At 42.8% G+C, this 21,669-nt stretch overlaps 1 protein-coding gene across 1 annotated transcript in view; it reads right to left on the reverse strand.

Annotated features, from left to right (window-relative positions):
* The window catches only part of LRP2 (LDL receptor related protein 2), a 145,462-nt gene that overhangs the window by 7,746 nt on the left and 116,047 nt on the right, over nt 1-21,669 (reverse strand). The window contains 15 exon segments of the mRNA XM_079974771.1: nt 808-928; nt 1,083-1,150; nt 3,080-3,170; nt 3,905-4,024; nt 7,517-7,693; nt 8,794-9,014; nt 10,224-10,352; nt 11,624-11,789; nt 12,408-12,551; nt 15,062-15,193; nt 16,075-16,206; nt 16,894-17,022; nt 18,222-18,344; nt 19,387-19,524; nt 20,412-20,528. Of these exon segments, the coding sequence (XP_079830897.1) occupies nt 808-928; nt 1,083-1,150; nt 3,080-3,170; nt 3,905-4,024; nt 7,517-7,693; nt 8,794-9,014; nt 10,224-10,352; nt 11,624-11,789; nt 12,408-12,551; nt 15,062-15,193; nt 16,075-16,206; nt 16,894-17,022; nt 18,222-18,344; nt 19,387-19,524; nt 20,412-20,528 (2,008 nt within the window).

Here is a 21,669-nt window from a genome sequence, read left to right on the forward strand (position 1 = left end):
AGGCATTTCTAACACTGCAAGCAGAAGTCTCCATTGCTACTTAAGCTGAGTCACTTAAACATATCTCTACCGTGAGACAAATGTCCTCAGAGGTAAGGGCTGGAAAAGTGTGGATTTGTTGATATGGCAAGATATATGGGTTCACTGCGAAAGCTACACATGGCACCTCCAATCTTGAACACAGACAGCCCCTGTACCCATGTTTCTTGCTCTGTCCCTTCTATAAGCTGACTCGTGAAGAACGTCTGGGTATGTATTGGAAGGGCAAATAGGGCTCTACAAAGACATGGCAGATAGCCAACATAACTAAAAACTTCTTTATTTGTTATCCGGGATGAACAGTTGAGCGACAGCTGGATGATGCCGTCAGTTTTCAACAAAGACTTTGTGAAGGACAATGCTATTGATTATTGGTATGCAGAGACAAGTGGAAAGCAATCTAGGCACTGGAGTCCAGCACTCACAAGGTATCAGTAGCTAAATCTGAAATCCCAGAGACATGAACCAGAAAATGCACATAGAGTTGTGTCTACTGTGACTTCATGTTTCTAAGAGTGTCAATAAATTCTTGCTCTTCCTCCAATTCAAAGCAACTCTAAGCATATTTTTCTTGCAAGTGAACCACACTGAACACGGTGGGACTTACAGGTAAGCATATATATAGGACTTGCAGCTGCAGGAAATGATGCTTCGAAACATGTATGGTTTTGTTGCTTGTTATTAGCAGAGGCCATTGTGAACCACTTTTAACACCTTTAATGTGTACAACAGCAATATATTGAGACATTTAGACCTTGCAATACCTACCTTGGAAATTTGGGAAGCGAAGGTAAGAGAGAGCCCGTCCGTCTGTAATTTAAAAAGCCTCCCACAGCCAGCGATCCAATGATGATTGTCAGAATGATGGTCAACAACACGGCCACTGCTGCTACCAAAGAAGACAAAGGGTAAGCGAACAATACGGAAGATACCGCTCAGATGTCAACACTGCCTCAAGAATAACTTATAGATTGGCTCTCTCATGCAAATGTTTTCAGGCCTGTGCTTGGTTATTCTGGATAAAAGTATAGTTCAAAGCTTACTTGTCCCAGGAGGCACACCTCGCGACAATCCTGCTTCGCAGTAATTTCCAGTATAGCCATACGGACATCTGTAAAAGGGAAGCGAGATGCCTAACTGGAATTGACTACTAAAACATTGGCTCTATTTATTGCCCTCTGTGAGGTACATTGGCATGGCATGGTTTTTCAAACTCATTCCTTAGTAATTACATGTTTCAATGGGAGCACACACACACACACACACCTCTGCTGACTGTTTACTTGGAAATGAGCATGTAGGAATGCTGAGTCACAAATGAAAGAATTCAGCTTTGTAAACATTAAAGAAGTTTCAGTGGAGTATCAGTGGCCCCTACAGGCTCAGCTGAACGCAAGTGTGTGTGTTTCTTTTTTGCTGTTCTTAAGAGATATTCCTTTAATTGGTAGAACAGGCATCTGAGTAACTTGTCCTCTGACCCTTTCTCTTAAAAATAAAAAACTTGCTGCATTTAAAATTGTCCATCTTTCATTGTCCAGCTTGCCGTTTCCTCATTTCCGAGGCAGCAGATATTCAGCTTTACAAACACCTTTAGAATGAGGTCTTAAGAGCTACAATGAGCAAAAGCCTCATTTGAGGTGAGGTATCTGTTCTTGGGCTGTACCATTTCAGACTACTTCCCCTCATATAATTTACCATATTTTTTGCTCCATAAGGCGCACCGGACCATAAGGCCCTAGTTTTGGGAGGAGGAAAACAAGAAAAAATTATTCTGAATCTCAGAAGCCAGAAAGGCAAGAGGGATCTGGCTTCTGGGATACCATGTGGCTGTTCTGGCTTCTGGGATAACCGCGCCAAGCCTCTTCAGGGCAGCGGGATGAAGGCTCCCCCTGCCCGAAGAGGCTGTGCACGGCTAAGGCAGAAGCCAGGGCAAGCGCGTGGCTGAAGGGGCGCTGCGCAGTTCTCCCTCTGTGCGCAGCACCTCTCCATCGCAGGAGAGGCGCTGCACAGAGAGGGAGAACTGCGCAGCGCCCCTTCAAGCGAAGCTGGAGAAGGAACAGAAGGAGACCCTTCTGTTCCTCCTCCAGTTTCGCAGGACAGGTGTGTCGGAGAGGCGCTGCACAGAGAGGGAGAGCTGCGCAGCACCCCTTCAGCGAAGCGGGAGGAGGAACAGAAGGGTCTCCTTCTGTTCCTCCTCCCGCTTCGCTGAACGGGTGTTGCGCAGCTCTCCCTCTCTGCGCAGCTCTCCCTCTCTGTGCAGTGCAATTCGCTCCATAAGACGCACTCACATTTCCCCTTACCTTTTAGGAGGAAAAAAGTGCATCGTATGAAACGAAAAATACGGTACTCCATGCAAATTCAAAGGTAGAATAGGGTACCCTACAGCTTTCGCCCCGATGTGCTAGTTTTGAATGTGTGCTGTGGGATGAGGAAACATTCAAACATTCTACACACCCCTTCCACCTGCAGCTTGAAATGGCACAACCCATCAATGCATACAGCTTATCAGTGGGGCTGATGCTCATTGATTCTGGTTTTCAGTACGCATGAGCACTGAATACATGAAGAGGCTATCAAGAAAGCACTGACTAGACCTGCTCCCATAGCCACTGACATACATGCGGGCCATGATGCGCCCTGGCCAATGCAAGATTGGGACCAGTCTGAGCATACGTAGATGCGTGGGGTTCCCTCTATGGTGATGGAATCTGCACAGAGGACTTTGCTAATGGGCACTCAATAGAATTCCAACTAAACAGAAGCTCTGGCTGACCAGGATTCCTGCTCCCATGGAGGAAGCACTATGTGGCATATATGCATATAGCTCGCCCATCAGACTAATGCTGTTCGTGTGTCAGCAGGATGATAGTATGCGACTGGTGTACATTGTTCGCGAGTCGTCTTGAGTGCATACTGAAGAAAGGCAGGGTAGGGAAATTTTGTAACAAGCATCTCTTTTCGCTTGCAGACTTTGGTGATGTTATAAAGAGCAGATCTTCATGTGCTACAAATCTCACCTGGTCCTTCCATATAAACTTACTTGCATTTAGGAAGCCCACTTTCATCAATGTAGCATGTCCCTCCATACATGCACCTACAGGCAGGAGGCATCGTAGGAGGAGATTCAATGGCTATAAAAATGGAAAGCATGTGTTAATAGTCTTTATGTACTCTGCAAAACATAAAGCACCTTATCAATCTCCAATTATTTCCACCATTTCTGCCTTCTGGGAAATGATTTACAATGAGATTAAGAAAGTGCTTAAGTGCACTTTTCACAAGAAACCAGAGGCATTTCTCTTGGGTATGGTCGGCCAGCTGGTGCCGAAGAAGGATAAGAATTTCTTTTTGTACGCTACTACGGCAGCAAGGATTCTCCTAGCAAAGTATTGGAAGACACAAGAGCTACCCACGCTGGAGGAATGGCAAGCGAAAGTGATCGACTTTATGGGACTGGCAGAAATGACCGGCAGAATCCGCAACCAAGAGAAAGAGACTGTGGAAGAAGATTGGAAGAAGTTTAAAATATATCTTAAGAGTTACTACAAAATTGAGGAGTGCTAAAATGCTGAGGGAGAGGAAGACATAGAATTGCAGCGGTAAATTGTGTTTAGTTTAGGCTGAAATTGAAAAGGAGAATGAATTTATATTTAATTGGCTAAGAAGGGTTGCTGAACAATTGTTTAAAATAAAGGATGCAAAAAGGGGAAGGTATGGGGAAGTCCGGGAAAAGAGGTTTATGGAAATAAGGTTAAGAAATTATGATTTTTTGTGTTTGTTTTTATGTTGTTTTTGTGTATGTTATAAATTTGGAAATTAATAAAAATTTTATTAAAAAAAAAAATTATTTCCACCATTTCTTTACCTGCATCGCACTCTGTCGAACTGCCTTCCACAAAACGAGCTCCTTGTGGGCAGGCACAGGTGTATCCTCCAGGTCTCAGCAAGCAGAGGTGGCTGCAGACATCCTTGCATGGATTGGACACTGTAATGATAAACAAAGACACACCTGAAGATCTTTTAGGAGAGCTAATGGGATCCTTCCAACCAGACAAGAGAAATAGGTTGGGAATATGGAAGCTGTAGACTCAGTGGAGACACAGTGCTGCTCCATAGGCTTGCAGACTTGTCCCTCCCCGTCTCTCGGAGACATTCTCCCGCCCTGTCAGTTTCCGAACCAATCGGTCATGTTATCTCTGCACTGGTGTTTCTGTCATTCGCAGTTAGCGCCAAGCCACAGTTTGCAGCCATGACCAGAAACAGATATTTCACTAACAGTGGTTAGTGAAAACACAGGCAGTCAAAATGCAAACCATAGTTAGTTACAAAGCTCATAGGAAGGGAAAGATGGCTGCATAAGAGGGGAAGAGAAAGGAACAGGGAGAACCAGGCAAGCCTAATTTCCTAGAAGAATTAAGTTGGCGCCAACCTCCTAGGACAGAAGCAGGCACTACAATATTAATGTGTCTGAAGAACACCTTGAGTGTTTTGCCCCATTTCTATCCATGGCATACACCTCAGGTAGTGTCTTGCTGTTTTAACTACACTCCTATTTTTTTTTTTAATAATATTTATTAAAGATTTTCAAATATAACAAAAAAAGAAAAACATCCAAATTTAAAACCTTATTTTCATTGGCTTCTTTCCAGGACTTCCCCTCCCCTCCCCCTCTTGTATTCCAGTTCTTTCAAATAGATTCAACAAATTCTTACCCCAAATTTTAAAATTATTATCATTGGCCCAATTTAAAAAATATTTTCCCATCCCCTAAAATCGACCTGTTCCCTTCTGCGAGTTCCCCTCTTTAATATGCAATACAGATTAAGATAAACAGAAAAATAGAAAAAAGAATAAAATGTAATTTAACACCCTTTGGATTCCAAATTTCCCTCCCCCCCTTCCTGGTTGCGTTCCCAATGTCCGTCACTGTCTACTGTCATCCTGGAGCTCCCACATCTAAACCACAGTCCTTCACCAATCCGCTTTGCCGTCTTTTTATTAGTCTTTGCCGTCTTTTGGTCATCTGTGATTTCACATGTCCAATCTTGGAAGGAGTCTATCTTCCAACTTTATCCAGTTCTTGTTATTCTTGTTGTTCTTATTGTTCTCTCTCCTCCTCTTTTTTTTTTCCCCTGCTCTCCTGCAAAAATGTTCTAATTCCAAAAAGTTTCTAATTCCTCTGCAGAGGCTTTGTTATTCAGGAACAAAACATTACGTCAAGTCCCTTCCATTCTTCAATAGATAAATCTATTGTCTCCTTTAGTGTGTAGACCTCTGTAGACAAAATAGTGTTCCATTTCTGCAGTTTCCCAGGCGATAAAAAGTCCTATTCAAATTCAATGCCAACAATACTTGTAGTGTCCCACAGCTCCTCTAGAGGGATTATAATAACTCAGTTTCCTTCCCGATCAGACCCAACAGTCAAAGTAACTTATTATTCCTTGTTTTAAACAATTTATATCCAATTTGTAACAAATGTGACCAGCAAAGTCCTCGTAACAAAGTTCTCTTTTTGTTCTTCCGCTTTGACAGCTCCTTTGACAGCTGTCAAAACCTCTATTTCTCCTCTCCCGGCGCTCTTACGGATCGCTCCCGGGGTTTCCGGGGGGGGGGGGTTGCATTTTAGTTCACATTCCACTTTTCTCCTCCAGCCCAGTCTTATAATTTTCCATCGCGAAATTAATAACTTTATCAAAAAAAAAAAGGTTGTGCTCGATCTTAGTTGTCAAATCCTTTGTTTTAGCTCCTCTACAACAGGGGGGAGGCTGACTTCCTTTTTGCACCTCCCCCGCTCACTCCAAATTTAAAAAGAATTTTTCCCCTTTTTTAATCCAATTACTCACGGGTTATTCTTTTAAAGTCCAAATTTTCAATGGAAGAAGTCAGCGCTCTCCGTCGAATGGCATGCGGCTTCGCTCGGCAGGGGAAGCGGAGGACTCACAGCACCCCCCCCCGTCACCCACTCCGCAGCCTTTAAAAAGGCTCCTTCGCGGGTCGGGGGGGCGCAAACGGTGCCCGTCGAGTCACCATGCCCATGGGTTTCAGCGCCCATGGTTTTTAAGGGTCCCCGCGTCGCCGGCGCGGTAGAACCCAGCCCCTGCCGAGCAGGCTCCCTCCGGAGCTCGGAGGGAGTCTGCCATTCGGCGATGGCGCCAACCCGGAAGCCTAACTACACTCCTAATACATGCTATTTCCTGTCCTCCCCAAATGGCAAGGGCAGCTACGAAATAGTCCATGCCTGAGATGGGCAATGCAGGCAGGCAGGTGAATTCATTACTGCCTCTGCCATGAGATGAACATGATGTACAAATGATAAAAAGGTAAAGGTACCCCTGCCCGTACGGGCCAGTCTTGACAGACTCTGGGGTTGTGCGCCCATCTCACTTAAGAGGCCGGGGGCCAGCGCTGTCCGGAGACACTTCCGGGTCACGTGGCCAGCGTGACATCGCTGCTCTGGCGAGCCAGAGCCGCAGACGGAAACGCCGTTTACCTTCCCGCTGGTAAGCGGTCCCTATTTATCTACTTGCACCCGGAGGTGCTTTCGAACTGCTAGGTTGGCAGGCGCTGGGACCGAGCAGCGGGAGCGCACCCCGCCGCAGGGATTCAAAATGGGAACAACGTGCTTCCTCTCTGGCTCACAACCAGCTTTCTTGGATGTTTTAAGAAATACGATGCCGTTATTTTCTTCCAGTTGTTGGTCTAATGATTGAATTGCGAGAAGCTTTGTATGAAGAGCACCCTTCCAAAATGGTGCTGCGCAAGGTGGGAAGCCTCTGTCCATGCAGATATGTGCTCAGTATTCAACCACGCCCATCATTCATTTTGTGGGCAGAGGCCAATTCCCACCTTGCCCTTTCTCCCCAGACAGGTGATCAGAAATTCTTAAAATGGACAGTAATAACCTTCTCTTTTGGGCATGTGGAATCTCTCTCATCACATTCCAACGTGTGCAGCTTTCCAGGGGCCACAGGAGAAACAGAAGTGCCTCACCCAGAGGAAATAGCCCCTCCTTTATTGAACTCCACCTCTCCTTCCTATTCTCCGTTTGTGCCATGAAGAACCATAACAACACCATATCACAAAGGGGAGAAAATTGTGTACAGTGGAAACAGGAACAGGAAGAAGGCTTAATTTACAGTTCAACCAGAAAGGCTTATTCAGCAGCTCACTCGATGAGGACTCTGGCCAGCACCAGTTCTATGCTTTCAGAAACACCAGTATCATGCGCGGAGAGTTGTTGTAAGCTATTAACATTTACATAAGCACTAGGGCAATAAAACTATTCGAATGTATACAAGAATTTATGCTTTTTTCTGCATATTTTCCTTTTTATATGTATCTTTGTTTGCTCCTTCTCAATTTTCCTTCTTTTTTCTGTATCGCTTTATTTCTTTTAATTGAAATCACCTTAACAAAATATAACTACTTTAAAAAGCAAAGATTCATAGATGATGCACTATACAAGGCTGGCCATTACCTGACTGATTGCATCTGTGCTGGTGATAGATACGGACTTGAGTAAGCCAAGGGTTTATAGTCAGCATTTTTACTTTCTCTCCTTTTCCAAATTTGTCTTCTTTCCAGACCTCCCCTCTTTCCTTAGATATCCAGTATAGGTGACCCTCGAAGACATCAAGGCTGTACGGGCTGCTAACTTCTCGGTGAAATAAAATAGTAGGTAAGTTAACATGCAAAAGGAGAGCAATGTTGTTTGTCTAACTAACATTCTTGAAACCAAAGTATACCTTCCTCCACATCATATTATGGCCATTTTCTAAGCTTTCCTTCTGGTGGAGATTAATGTATGCTTTGGAAGCAAAATCACAGTGACCTGTAAGAATTTCACAAGTAAACCAGAAGTACTTTCAAAAAGACTTCAGGTTTTTCCTTCACAAATGAAAAGAGCACAGGAATCTGCACCACTTGCCAAATCTATACTGTTGCAGGGGTTCTCAGACTTTCTACTCTGGCTGAAAATTACAGAGGCAAGCAAAATGGTGGCAAACAGAAGCAGAGCTTGGCATAATCTGCAGGCAATTACTGACATACCTTTTTACTGAATTCTAATCCATCTTTGAAAATTGCTGAATTATTTGTTGCAGCATTTTGCTTGCGGCAAGAAATTGCACAGCTTAACTTTCCTCAAGATAAATGCAGACATTTGCTCTGGAGGCATTGCTATATGTTCTGGGGGTGTTTTACCCATCTCCTGCCATTTCTTCTCATATTCTCCTTTCAATGTTCAATTTGCACCTGTTCCCATACACTCACTGCAAACTGTATGTTTCATTCATCCCTCCTCCCTAGTTCCCTTCACATTCACTTCCTCCTATAGAAAAGCTTTCCCTTCTTATACCCTTGCTTTCTATCCCCAATTTACACTACTACTAATACCTCATTTTCTTCAACACCTCACCTCCTTTGGCAACTTTCCCTCAGGGGAGAGCCCTTCCTCCTTACCCCCGAACTTCTCTGTTTCCTGGCCACACCTTTACAAGAAGTTATTGGTACTGGCATTGGTTGAACCAAAAGCACTAATGGTTAGGGATTGGTGTTGTCAAGTGTGGTGGCACTGAGCTGGCTATGACACAGAGGGCCACTTGAAAGTGTGAGTAACTGTAATAGTGCAAGTCCCTTGTCCCTCACTTCATCGATAATAACCAACCTGCCCCCAGCCATCTGCCACCATAGTCTCCCAAGTATCTTGGAGAAAACTTGGATTAAAATTGCCTCAGTCCATGTTCATATACATACGTCCATGCAGAACAATCTTCCTGTCTGTTCCGTCAAATCTCATTGATTCAATTAGGTTTTCCTTCATATCACTCCAGTAGATTCTGTCATTGTTCAAATAATCAACTGAAAGGCCAGTTGGCCAGCCAAGGTCTTCAAAGACCAATGTCTGCCTCTGCTGCCCATCCATCCAGGCGCTTTCGATTTTGGGTTGCCTTCCCCAGTCAGTCCAATACATTAGCCTGAGGAAAGGAGAATCAGTATTTTTAAATGGTTAGATACAACATAGCAAAGCACACAAACACTATACAGAAAAAGAGAGAAATCTCCATGAAATGAGAATCAAGTCGGCAGGAACTTGGCAGTTCATGGCTGACCACTTTTTCCCTCAGAGAAATATGCTCCAGAGTCCTTTTGTAGCTATCCAACTTTATTTCATATTATGTGCACACGGCTCTGTTTATCTGTTCTTGCTGCATTTCATTTTATTGATTATTTCTACAGTATTTCTTTGCCTCTTTTATCCTTTCTGCAACCTTGTAAGTAAGATTGAGAGATTACGATGTACCTAAAATCAAGACAATGGTTTTCACAGCAAAATATCCAAACTATTGCCTCTCTGCTGTGTCATGAAATTATTTTTTGTTTCTAAGAACCATTCTCTTTTTCTCTCTTTTGTGTTTTCCACCAATAATTCCCTGCTAAACTATTTCTTTACAATGTGCTATTTCATGTTACATTGATAAATATTCCCTTTAAAATGATAAGTGACTCCCATCAGAGGAGATTGGCGCCAATAACTCAGACAGACACTAATTATGCTTGCTGTTTCTAAGCTATGCGGACTTTGCCAATGCACAGACAGTGGAGCCCAATACCTAGGCAAAGTAAAAAGCTACTAATGCACATCAATATGAGGATGATTTGCTTTTGAAACTTTCCCACAATGTAAGGGTTCATTGTGGCCTATTTTGTTTGTTTGTTTGCATGCTGCTTGCTTTTTATGCCCATTTTTACGACCATCTGCTGATGAGAAAGCTATCAGCTGCGCTAAAACAATTATCATGCAACACAGTTAACCCCGAACTGATGTACTGCTTGTTATATGTAATTGGAGTGTAACTGGTGACTTTAGTTATTTATCAGTTCCGTTGTAAAGAGAAAACAGCAGAATTCAGCCCAAGGGTCCCAACAACAGAGGGGAGGGAAACCATCTGCCCCACTTTGCTGAGGTCTGTCTCTGCTTCCAGTCGTGACTTAACAATAACCACGAGAAGTCTTGTGACATTTGCCCATCGCAACCTCTGTTAGTTATTCAAAGTATTTCAGGTAACATATAGAATATAGATATTAATGTGCATTCGATATTTCCTATTCATTAGATATTTTAGACAGTTCATGCAGCATCTCCTTTCATTTATATTCATGCTTTAAGCTGCCAAAATGCTTACCCAAGTTTGGGGTTGACAGCAATAGCTGCTGGTTGGTCCAGTGAAGAGTAGACGAGCCACTTTCGGTATCTCCCATCAAGCTTTGCCACCTCTATTCGATTTGTCCCAGAATCAGTCCAGTAAAGGTGCCTAGTTGAGATCCAATCAATTTTTTTTAAATAAAAAATGAACTGTGTATTTTGTCAACATCAACTACAGTGTATGGGAAAGGCCTTTAAAAAATATTCAGTAGTAAAATGCCAAAAATTCAGAGACAATGCCAAATAAATGTGATACAATGCACACGAGTTTATGGTTGCTGTGTGAGAGATGTAAATCCCCTTGTTCTAACCCCCCTATTTGCTCTGGGTTTCCCTCTCAGTCCCCTGGAACAAATTTGGGTAGGCAGGGAGAAGTCCCACTTCATGAACCAAAATTGTTTCACTCATTAAATCACATTGTTGGGATTCAAAACCTGGTGTCTGGAGCTCACAAAAGAACTGATATTAGATCTGGAAGAGATATCAGATCTAATGCAGATGTGGGAGATAGGATCTGATTGATGGGATTCTCCCCCCCTGCAGACCACTTGTGGGTACAGACTGGTTCATCTGTCAATCATCTGATGTCACAATGGGCCAACTTCAAAGGAAAAAACTCAGGAGTGCTAATTCAAGCTGTGTCTGATTTTAAGCTGGAGCTGTAAAGTGTGCCCCTGATTCTTCCTTTTCATCAAAAAGTCACTGCTTTTTTAATGTGGCACCTTTTTGTGTGAATTTGGCATAGCAGAGGATTAAAGAAAAAAGATGGCAAATTCCAAACGTGCTGCCATTTAGATGCATGGGGGACGGGGGAGAGTTGTGCTCCTGACTCTTCCTTTTGGCCATAGCTTTAAGTTTCTCATGCTTGATGTCGTACACCTGGTAAAGTGCACATGGGTTGCCCAACATGGCAACCTCTGAGGTCTGGGAAATGTTTAATTAGTGGTTCCCTCGCACTGGACAAAAGGGCATTAATAATCATTAAAAGAAATAATAAAAAGAAGCTAAAGGTCAGAAATCAATCCTTCATTGTTTCAAAACAGGTAGAGTACCCTAGATGAGCACCTGCACTGATGGTTGGGACATACATGTTTTGAATGAGTCCAGGACTTTTAACCAAAAAGGTTACTCTATTATCAAGCTCTTCCAGCCTGGTCTTTGACTCCAACCCCCATCAGCCCCAAGCTGCATTGCTAAAGCTCAAGGATGATGGGTATTGTAGTCCCAACATCTGGTGGGTACCAGGCTGGGGAAAAACATTCATTCTCATATATATATATATATATATATATATGTGTGTGTGTGTGTGTGTGTGTGTGTGTGTGTTTTCAAAGATGAATAAGGTTTTCTGAACCATTTTTATTCAGTTTTTGCTCTTACCTCCCAACCCAATCCACAGCTAAACCAACAGGACTGACCAGGTATCTCAGGTTCAAGTCAACATCTTTCACGGGATTATTTCCGCTGCTTTCAAATGTGGGGATATAGGCACGTTTGATGGAACCAAACTCTGAACCACGCCCCATAATGCTGTAGTATATGACACCTGTGGAAAGTTCAGAGATCACTTTCCTTTTTTCTGTCATTAGAAACAATTCATCATTTACTCAGGTCAAGATCAGACCCTAAGGTCACCCAGTGCTTCTGTTGCAGATATAAGGCAAAATATAAGTGAATTGCCCCAAATCCTGACTAGCACTTAAAATGGGCACTTTTAATGAGGGGAACCCCATAGCACCCTAGAGACCCAATAACTTTATATCCCAGAGAGGAGACTCAGAAACAGGTAACAGGGAGATGGTTATATGTGACGTTGAATCCGCTCAAAATATTTAATTAACGAAGCTGCTGTGTGGGTAGAACAAGGTCTGCTCGTGTAACAGGACTTTCCATCCCTCCCCTTCTCATGTGTGCCCCCTAAATCTGCTCCGGAGGGTTGGGGGGGTAACCAGGTTTAGGTGGGGGAATGGGAAGGGGCATGCAGGGGAAAGAGAGGGGATAAAGTCCTGTTGCACAAGTGGACCTCAGCTCCTGCTAACATACCCCAATTAGAGTACTGTTGAATTCCACCCATTACTTTTGTTCCTGAGGCCAGATTAAAAAAAGAACCTTCTTTTTTAGTTAGCTGAGGGATAGCCGGGGAAAAAAAATCAAATATACTCACTGAGGCCTATACCCTCAGGATCCCAGTGATAGTCTATGGCTTGGATGTGCTCCTCATTTTCAATATAATCAGAATACTGCTCAGATGACATATTATACCTTCGAATGCGGACGTTGTCAGGCAGGAGTAATATTGGTGGGTTACCTGAAAAGACAGTTAATACATTTTGTCACTCCTGTGTTTAGCAATTATTTCCATCAGGGAATTCAGGGTAAATAACTGATGTGTCAAAGTTTCTGCTTCCATTTTGAAGAAAACATTTTTTTCTGAAACTCTTGGACCACTTTGGACTGGAAAGGTTGGAAAATTTGGAGGCTGTTCTGCAAATATTCAATGTTTCCCCTGCTATGGATTTTAAATCCTTGCTATCCCATAGTTATACTTGGTAGCATTGTTTCTTCAAACAAACTTTCTTCGAAGGTGAAGGGTGTCAGGATTCAAAACATTGTTTTTTATATCAGTCACTTGTGCAGACCTAATGAAACTGGATGACCCATTTTATCTTAGAATAGCAGTCCCTTGTACAGTAACACAAACAGCTTTCAAAAGTTGCCTCAGTTTCAAAAGTACCTTGCCACACGGCACGAAGATGCTCGAAAAACAGGGCACTATGGACAGGGCATTTTTTGAGTGGTGATGTCTTGATGGTAGAACACCCTCTGAGGAATGGCTGGCTGGCACCTATATTGTGATCTTTTAGACCAGTGTTTCCCAACCTTGGGCCTCCAGCTGTTTTTGAACTACAATTCCCATCATCCCTTGCTACTGGTCTTGCTAGCTAGGGATGATGGGAGATGTAGTCCAAAAACAGCTGGAGGCCCAAGGTTGGGAAACACTGTTTTAGACACCAGTTGAATTCCAGTTAACTTTATTTATTTATTTTAGTAGTATTGTAGATCAGGGCAGCATTTCCCCCCTCTTTCCAGGTTTTTAAGCTGCTTTTTTTTTTTTTTTTTTGGCATCATTTTTGTGTTTTCTGGGTTGTGCTTCTAAGGATTTTCTTTCCTAAATTATCCTTTTCATCAGTTATGAAAAATCCCTTGTGTGAGTCTTAACGGACTTGCTATATAAGCCTTCTGATTTATTATTATTATTATTATTATTGCAATTCTGGGCGGAAAAGATATAAAAATAACCTGGGTGGAGAAGTTATTAAAAAATTAATCTGTTTTAACACACAACGAGGTCGAGAATCATGCGTGTTAACTTGTCTGCCTCTGCTTCCTTTTCTTCTCTTCGTTCGAGGCAAGAGTCCACCTCCTCAAATTCTATCACGCAAGGGATTCACTACTTTGTTTTGGCTTGCACCTAAACTTACAAAGGGTTAAACCATGGGCAGAAGAGGAACATACACTCAAGTCCTACCCAAGAAGCATGGGCTGCTCTTCAGATTCTCACATGATCAGAATGAAGAGCAGAAGGAGGTTTTTAAGCCTGCTTTGATTGAACGTGCTTAGAAACTTGTCCCATGATCAAGAACCCTCACAAACCAGGGTTCCTGCTACTCACGGGGAGTATGAATGAATCATTCTCAGGGATGATTCAACCCCTGGCCAGCACTTTCTTGATCACCTGCCCTCGGGCAGAAGATATAGAAGCATGATTAGTCGCACCAACAGGGTAAAGAACAGCTTCTATCTGTGGGCTGTTAGGCTGCTGAATGAAAAGATAACAACAGGGCAACTGACTTTCGGGTTTGGGGTGTGTGTGTCAGTAAACGAGGGGAATTAAGACTAAAAGAGCTGAGTGAGGGGTGCTCATGTAATTTCACTGTATACAAGTTGTACAAGTGACGATAAAGTATTTCAATTTCAATTTCTCAGCACCTTCTCCCTTGAAAACCCTCTTCAGACCTTCACACCAAACAGTGTGACAATCTGAAAAGCAACTCAGGGGCGGGGGAGACATTAGGGGTGGGGCTTAGATGTACAACCCTGCCCCATCCACAGTTTAACCCAAGGGAATTCAACTGACTGGTCTTATAAAGGGTTTATCTTTTTTCTATCTATGCCCCACAGTCCATGAACCTATATTCAGGTAGGTACCATGTTGGTTTGACGCAGCAACACACACACACACACACACATATATATATAAGCTTTCGTGTGCATGCACACTTCATCTGTATCTGAAGAAGTGTGCATGCACATAAAAGCTTATACCAAGAAAAAACTTAGTTAGTCTCTAAGGTGCTACTGGACAATTATTTTATTTTATTTTTTATAGTCCATGAACCATACATGCCAGTCTGTCAGCAAAGTGTCTTTGATTTATATCAATATAAGCTGCCTTTAGAGAAATTACTACAGCTAATTTTCTCTTGATGACAACCAGCTACATCATGAACAGCCCTTTTGTTCTCTGGAAATCTGCAAGGCTATCTGCGAGGGCAAGAGACAGGACACTGAAGATGTCACAGATAAGTTTTAGTTTGTTTTCAGATTCAGCGGCGTAACAGCAGTCAAATGGTTTTACTGAGCCTTACAATCATGATTCTACACAAATGAGTTGGGAAGAAGCGAGCAGAAGACAACAGACAGCAATGCAATGCAGCATGGTGGCCAAGAAAATAAGAAAGACTTGTTTCAGAAGACAGTTCATGGTGCTTAGTTTTAATTTAATTTGGCTCTAATGGAAATGCTGGCTGAGCTTACCACTGGCAGCACACTGGTCTCCCTGCTGATCTCCAACAGATCTGAATCCCTCTGCACAGAAACACTCGTAACTTCCTTTGGAATTCTTACAAATCTGGGGGCATGTTCCAAAGATCTCACACTCGTCAATGTCTGAAGGCAAAGAGAAAGTATTATAAACTTAATGACAAAATAACTGCCTTGTTGTCGCAGCAAAGGCCTATATAATGTATCAATCTTTTTATCACAGGAATGGGCCTCTTTAGCTTCTCTTGACTCTCTTTCTTGTCTCCCTTGCTTTGCTCAGGTCCTTTTCTTTTTAAGCCCAGGCACCCAAGTTCTGGGTCCATCCCTGCCCAATATTCAACTCATTTTTTCTCTCTTGCCTTTTCTATTTCCTTTTTTCTTTTTACCATGGTCCATTCCAATTTTCTTCTTTCCTTTAACTTCCCCCTTCCTCTTTTCTCTCCCTCATTTTATGAATATTCAGACTATGAGCTTACAAGAATGGAACCTGTTTTATCTTTTTGTGCATAACGCAGCATTAAGAATAATGACAGCAGCGGTAGCCATACTGCGCGAGCCTGTAAAGACGTATGTGCACAGACATTTTATTCCATTCATTGTTCTTTGGATCCAATCCAATGCACTCTGCAAGCAGACACTGCTTTTCAGTGAGAAACTACAGTAGCCATTCCAAAGAAAATGAGTCTTCACAGGTTTGAAGAGGAAACCTACACCAGCAATCCATGGCACAGAGAAGTATCACCCTAACCGGTTAGGCTCCAAAGAGCAACACAAGGGAACCTGCACCTAAATGCTATGAGAACCTGCACCTAAATGCTATTAGGAACCTGCACCTAAATGCTATGAGAAAAACAGGATTCCACATAAATAAACAAAACATCTCAGTGTGATGAGATGCTTAGAGAGCTGGCACAGAATTTTTTATCTGTGCCATAATGAAAATGATGAGAGAGTTTATTAAAACTGAGCAATTTGGAGATAGAAATCTATTTCAAGATGAAAGGTACCATCACAGGTATTTCTGTTCAGTTCACTGGGGCTGTATCCAGGTCTGCAGGTACATATAAATCCCCCTTCACTTAAGTTGGTACAGTTGTGTTCACAGATATTTTCAGCACAGGTCCTACCCGTTCCAGAATCTAAAGAACAAAACAAAACATAGGTTGCATTTTAATGAGAAACTGAAACAAATTTCTCCCCCACCTCTGGTTCTTAATAATAATAATAATAATAATAATAATAATAATAGATTCAGATCCTCAAAATGCATCTACTGAACTCCTGAAATCTCATTCCAAAGAAAATTTTTGTTTTTAGTTGTTGTTTTGAACTATTAAGGAACATTCCGCCTGATTTCCTCCACTGTTTAAAATTCTTTACAAATAGAGGCTGATAGAACCTCTCCTCCTTCACAGCTGGCCTAAGCAAAATATGCCAGTAATGTAGGGATGTTGCTGGCATCCTTTTCTTCTGTGGGATCATGTGGGCTTTAGCTCACATGTTCTTTGAGTTGTGTCGTGGATGGAAGGGGCTCACCCAGCCCTTCAGCTACATTAGGACCATCACTGCAGTGAACATCAAAGAAGAGGGATGGAAACAGATGAGAAGGTGCAGGGAGCGAGGGAGGCACACACATCAGGTATTAAGAACAGAGGACTGGGGGAAGAAGAAGGCTGGGTTTGCATTCCAGGATTTATTCTGTTCCTGAGGATTTCTCAACGTTTCCCAATAACACGGGCACACGCAAAGCTCTCACCTCAACACTGGTTTTCCTCCCCATAACAAACGTACAGTTTGAACTCAGTGCAAGCTACTGCGGTACTTACTGCAGCCTAATTCATCAAAGTGGTCCCCGCAATCGTCATAATTATCACATACGTAGTGTAGTGGGATGCAGTTTCCATTGCCACATTTGAATTCCTCAGTAGTGCAAGGCTTAGGAGTGGGTTCTCTGCCTGCATGAAGATAATGCACACACATACCTCTTCACACAAACATATGTCCCGTTTTATAGCATGCATATTGCAGACGTTGCTATACAAGCTGTGTTAGGGCAACTTGGCCCAATCCCCTGTGGTGGGCTCCCACACACATCTCAGCTTTTGTCTTCCCAATACCGTTAAAGCTACCTGTCCAGCCTTGAGAGACACTCACAGGGAAATTCCAGAGTTGGGCTTGATTTACTGTTAGGCTGAAGAACACGCATGCTGCCAGAGCTCAGAGTGTGCTCAGTCTCTGGCTGCTAAAGCCCCACCCCCACCCCCGGCTTACAAAGCCTTTGCTCATCCGGGAGGTATTTCTCTCATGGTTGTGCAAAGAATCTGTCAGCCTAAGAATCAGGCAACTCTTCCCCAGCTCAGATTTAATCTGAGCCACTAAAGAATCCAGGCGCTGTCAAAGCTTGTCTTTTGTTTCAGTTCCTCTCTCAGAGCTCAGCTTACAGAACTTCAACAGCATCCCTGTAGCTTACTTATTAATATCACACACATCTATAATGTCTGTATCTGAAATCACTGCCTTCCCACACTTTCCCCTCCTTTGATGCAGATTTTTTTAGCATATCAGGGATACTCAGAAAATGAGAGGGAAAACTGAGGGAGTGGAAAAGTATGAGAAAGTAGTGAACTAGAGGAGAATTTCATATAGACAACGGAGAATTCATGGAGGTACTAGCCACACTGAATGACAGTATGGATGAGCCCATGTTTCATTCATAGCTATAAAGGTCTACAGTATATTCATACTACTGGTACTGAATACAGTGGTACCTTGGTTTACAAACTTAATTCGTTCCGGAGGTCCATTCTTAAACCAAAGTGTTCTTAAATCAAGGCATGCTTTCCCATAGCAGCAGGGGACTCAATTTACACTCAACAGGAGGCAGAACATGTTCTGCTTCCAAGGCAAAGTTCACAAACCAAAACACCTACTTCACTGTTCTTAGACCAAAGTACCACTGTAATTGGGGAATAATGACATATTTCTTGAAAAATACAAGCCACTGCATGTTCTTTTTTATCTAGCAAACATGTTTGTGAATTAAACATTAAAAACAGTAGGATCTAAGAGCAGCCTTAACCTAGAATTACTGTTGATCATCATTAGGCACATTCATCTCTTAATTCCTGAATGTTATGCACACTGATAGACCTACAGTGCTCTTCTTTCTCATCGCTTCCATCTCCACAGTCGTCCTTTTGGTTGCACAGCTCATGGCTATAGATGCAGCGGTTGTTCCCACAGCGAAAACGGAACGGTTGTTCACATGCAATATCCACTGAAATAAAACAGGCCAGTGGTTTCTAACTTGGTTTATAGGATACAAATATAAAAGCTTTATATTCAAAATGCCAGGCAGCAATCCTAAACTGCAGTCCTGGAGCACTGCCAGAGAAGAAGGCAAGGTCTGGCTTTTTGTGTCGTCTGAACTCAGGCTCGCGGTTTGTTTCTCTCCAAGCAAACCACAAGAGGCAACCAACGTTTGGGGGAAACAAACTATGAGCCCAGTTTCGGACATGACCAGTCAGGCCATTGCTTGTTTCCTTGAAGTACCAACAGCAGGAGCAGGTGAGGGCTGAAGCACGTGCGGTTTCATGACACTGCTCATTGACATCAAACCATTTGTTTATTTTAGCCATGATTTATCCAATGCCAGTGTTGCACTGGCCTTCATCAGGGCAAAAGGACTGAAAGATCCTGCACTCTCCCAGAGTTCCTCCCATCTCTCTTTTGGTACTTTGGTTCTCTTGATATCATCTGACTAATGTAAAATGATGTGTGTTAACACAAATACATGGGGGTCCAGAGCTCATTCCTGACTCCTGAATTCAAGCTAAAAGGCCAAATATAATAATCATGTTTCGTTATACCCACATTAGCCCCACTGAACCAGTCACAAGATAGGCAAACTCTGTGAGGTTCTCCTGGCCCAGAAACCTTTTGAGTTTCCAAAGGGGAAGCAGACAAACCAGGAAGAGGCAACAAGAGTTTTCATGTGCAGGAAAAGCCTGCATTTCACTGGCTGTGTTAGGACTTTAGACATGCACTGAAGTTTCTGTAAGAAATGTACAGGCCAGAATCCTAAAGGCTTGTGTTTCTCTTTGGGCAGCCCACCATGCCACATAACAATCTGCTTTTGAAAGCCAAGGGGAATTTCAAAAGGATATTTTGACATGGTGCAGCAATTGGGAACCAAGAGCCTGTGTTTCAAACGCATCCTACTGGATATGCCCAGCCCTTTGGCATGCACTAAGAGAGTTGTATGGGGTGGCGTTCAAGGTGGGGTCGATTCAGGCTTTACATTTTTCTCTCTAGCTTACAGCATAAGTTAAGTTCTTCGTCTGAGCCATCTCCACAGTCGTCGTCACCGTCACACTTCCAGTATGGCTGAATACATACATGGTTTCTGCACTCAAACATTGTGCGTGGGCAGTACGAGCCGTTAGGATAGCGGGTGGCTGGAAAACAGAAACGCCTTCTTTTAATATCAAAATCTACTTGTCCTCATAATACTATGCAGACCTGTACCCACTGATTTGTGGGTCATCTTCGGGAGAAGAAAAGGATAAGGAGTAAATAAACCCTACACAAATCCAGAGTGAAATCCCTAAGATGATTGGATGGTGCCTGTTATGTCTCCTTCTGGCAACTTCTGCAGCCAAGCTGGTGTCAAACGTATTGCTCTGCTTCCCTTTGGACCACATCAGTGAAGCCAAGAGGCGAGTCCTGTCATCTGAATAGCCCATGATCGCCATACACACTGCCCAGGCTTGCACCCCGGGGAGGTCACTTTGGTGCTGCTTACGCAGCAAAAACAGGTCAGGAGGCAGCAAGTTACAAGTTACCGGTCTCTGACCCATTTCAATTAATGGACTTAGGCATTCATGTTAATTTCAATGGGTCCAATCTGTATAAAGTAGTACCTCGGGTTACATACACAACAGGTTACATACGCTTCAGGTTACAGACTCCGCTAACCCAGAAATATTACCTCGGGTTAAGAAGTTTGCTTCAGGATGAGAACAGAAATCGTGCTCCGGCGGCACAGTGGCAGCAGCGGGAGGCCCCTTTAGCTAAAGTGGTGCTTCAGGTTAAGAACAGTTTCAGGTTAAGAACGGACCTCCGGAACAAATTAAGTACGTAACCAGAGGTACCACTGTATACCTTAGTTGGGTACAACCCTGTATCATTATTTAAGCTCTGCTTGAGAACATTCAGCATTTCTTGGAATCTTTCTAATGGCAGAAGAAGAAAAATACTAAAATGTTTCATTTCTCCCACCCCACAGAAAGGAGAAGTTCATAAGGGATTTCAGTAAGTTTCTGCCCCAGATCTAGGCACTCACGGCAAGTTGCTTCATCAGAGAAATCCAGACAATCGGCACTTCCATCACACCGGAAACGTTCTGCAATGCAATGCCCACTGTCGCACTGGAAATAACCTGGGTGGCAGGTCCTTAGTTCTACAAAGTAAAATAGACTGGCGTCAAAATGTCTCTTTTACAAAAAGTGCTTTTGTAATGTCATATTTGTCAGTTTGCATTTCTTAGTGCAGAAAGTATTGATCTGATGCGTAGAGATCTTTCCTATTCTAATGAATTCAAGAGGGTTCAGGAAGCTTCTCTGTGTGAAAGAAACAAGCAGAAGGTTCATGATGTTTGGGTTATTTCTTCAGAGAAGAAGAAGAGTTTGGACTTGATTATCCTGCCTTTCACTCCCTTTAAGGAGTCTCAAAGCGGCTAACAATCTCCTTTCCCTTCCTCCCCCACAACAAACACTCTGTGAGGTGAGTGGGGCTGAGAGACTTCAGAGAAGTGTGACTGGCCCAAGGTCACCCAGCAGCTGCATGTAGAGGAGTGGGGAAGCGAATCCGGTTCACCAGATTACGAGTCCACCGCTCTTAACCACTACACCATGCTAGCTGAGTACAGCTGGCTTAAACTGGTTATCTTTTCTGTCAAGGTCATGTTGACTATAAAAGTAAGGCCAGAAGGAGCCTGAGTTTCACTTTCTCTTTCTATCTCTTTTCCTTCTCGTGTGGTGTTCTGTACATAGTATGCTTAGTGTTGAGGTTTAGTCTTATTATAAGTTATTGTAAGTTAAGTCTGCTGCAACTGGATTTCTTATGGACAGTGCCAATCCTGAATATATTGAATTTGTGACCATTATGCTCTTTTGCCTTCAGTAGCAGTAAAACTCTGCTGGATGAAATATAATTGCATCTGGTCCATTTTTTGGGACTGCTGCAACGTGCTTAAGTTTCCACTCTGCTAACTATACATTGGAGTTCTACTCCGGATCAATATTAAGTAGAATTCCATGACAATATTTTCAATATGACGTTAAATTTATTGCATAATCCTTTAGGACTACAGACAGGGCTTTTTGGTGGTGACCCCAACATGTTTCAAATTCTATCCCCAGGGAAATACATACTGGTCATTACTGTTTTTTAAAAGAACTGTGGTATTTTCATGATTTATATGCCTATTTTTACGGAATTGTGTTTTGAAATTTTATTTGTAAAAGTGAGGGCAACATGCTTTGAAAGACAAGCTGGATTAAAACAAACAAACAAATAAATATGCTCAAATTGCAATACCC

Source organism: Podarcis cretensis (genome assembly GCF_951804945.1).
Source record: "Podarcis cretensis genome assembly, chromosome: 1".
Classification (NCBI taxonomy): domain Eukaryota; kingdom Metazoa; phylum Chordata; class Lepidosauria; order Squamata; family Lacertidae; genus Podarcis; species Podarcis cretensis.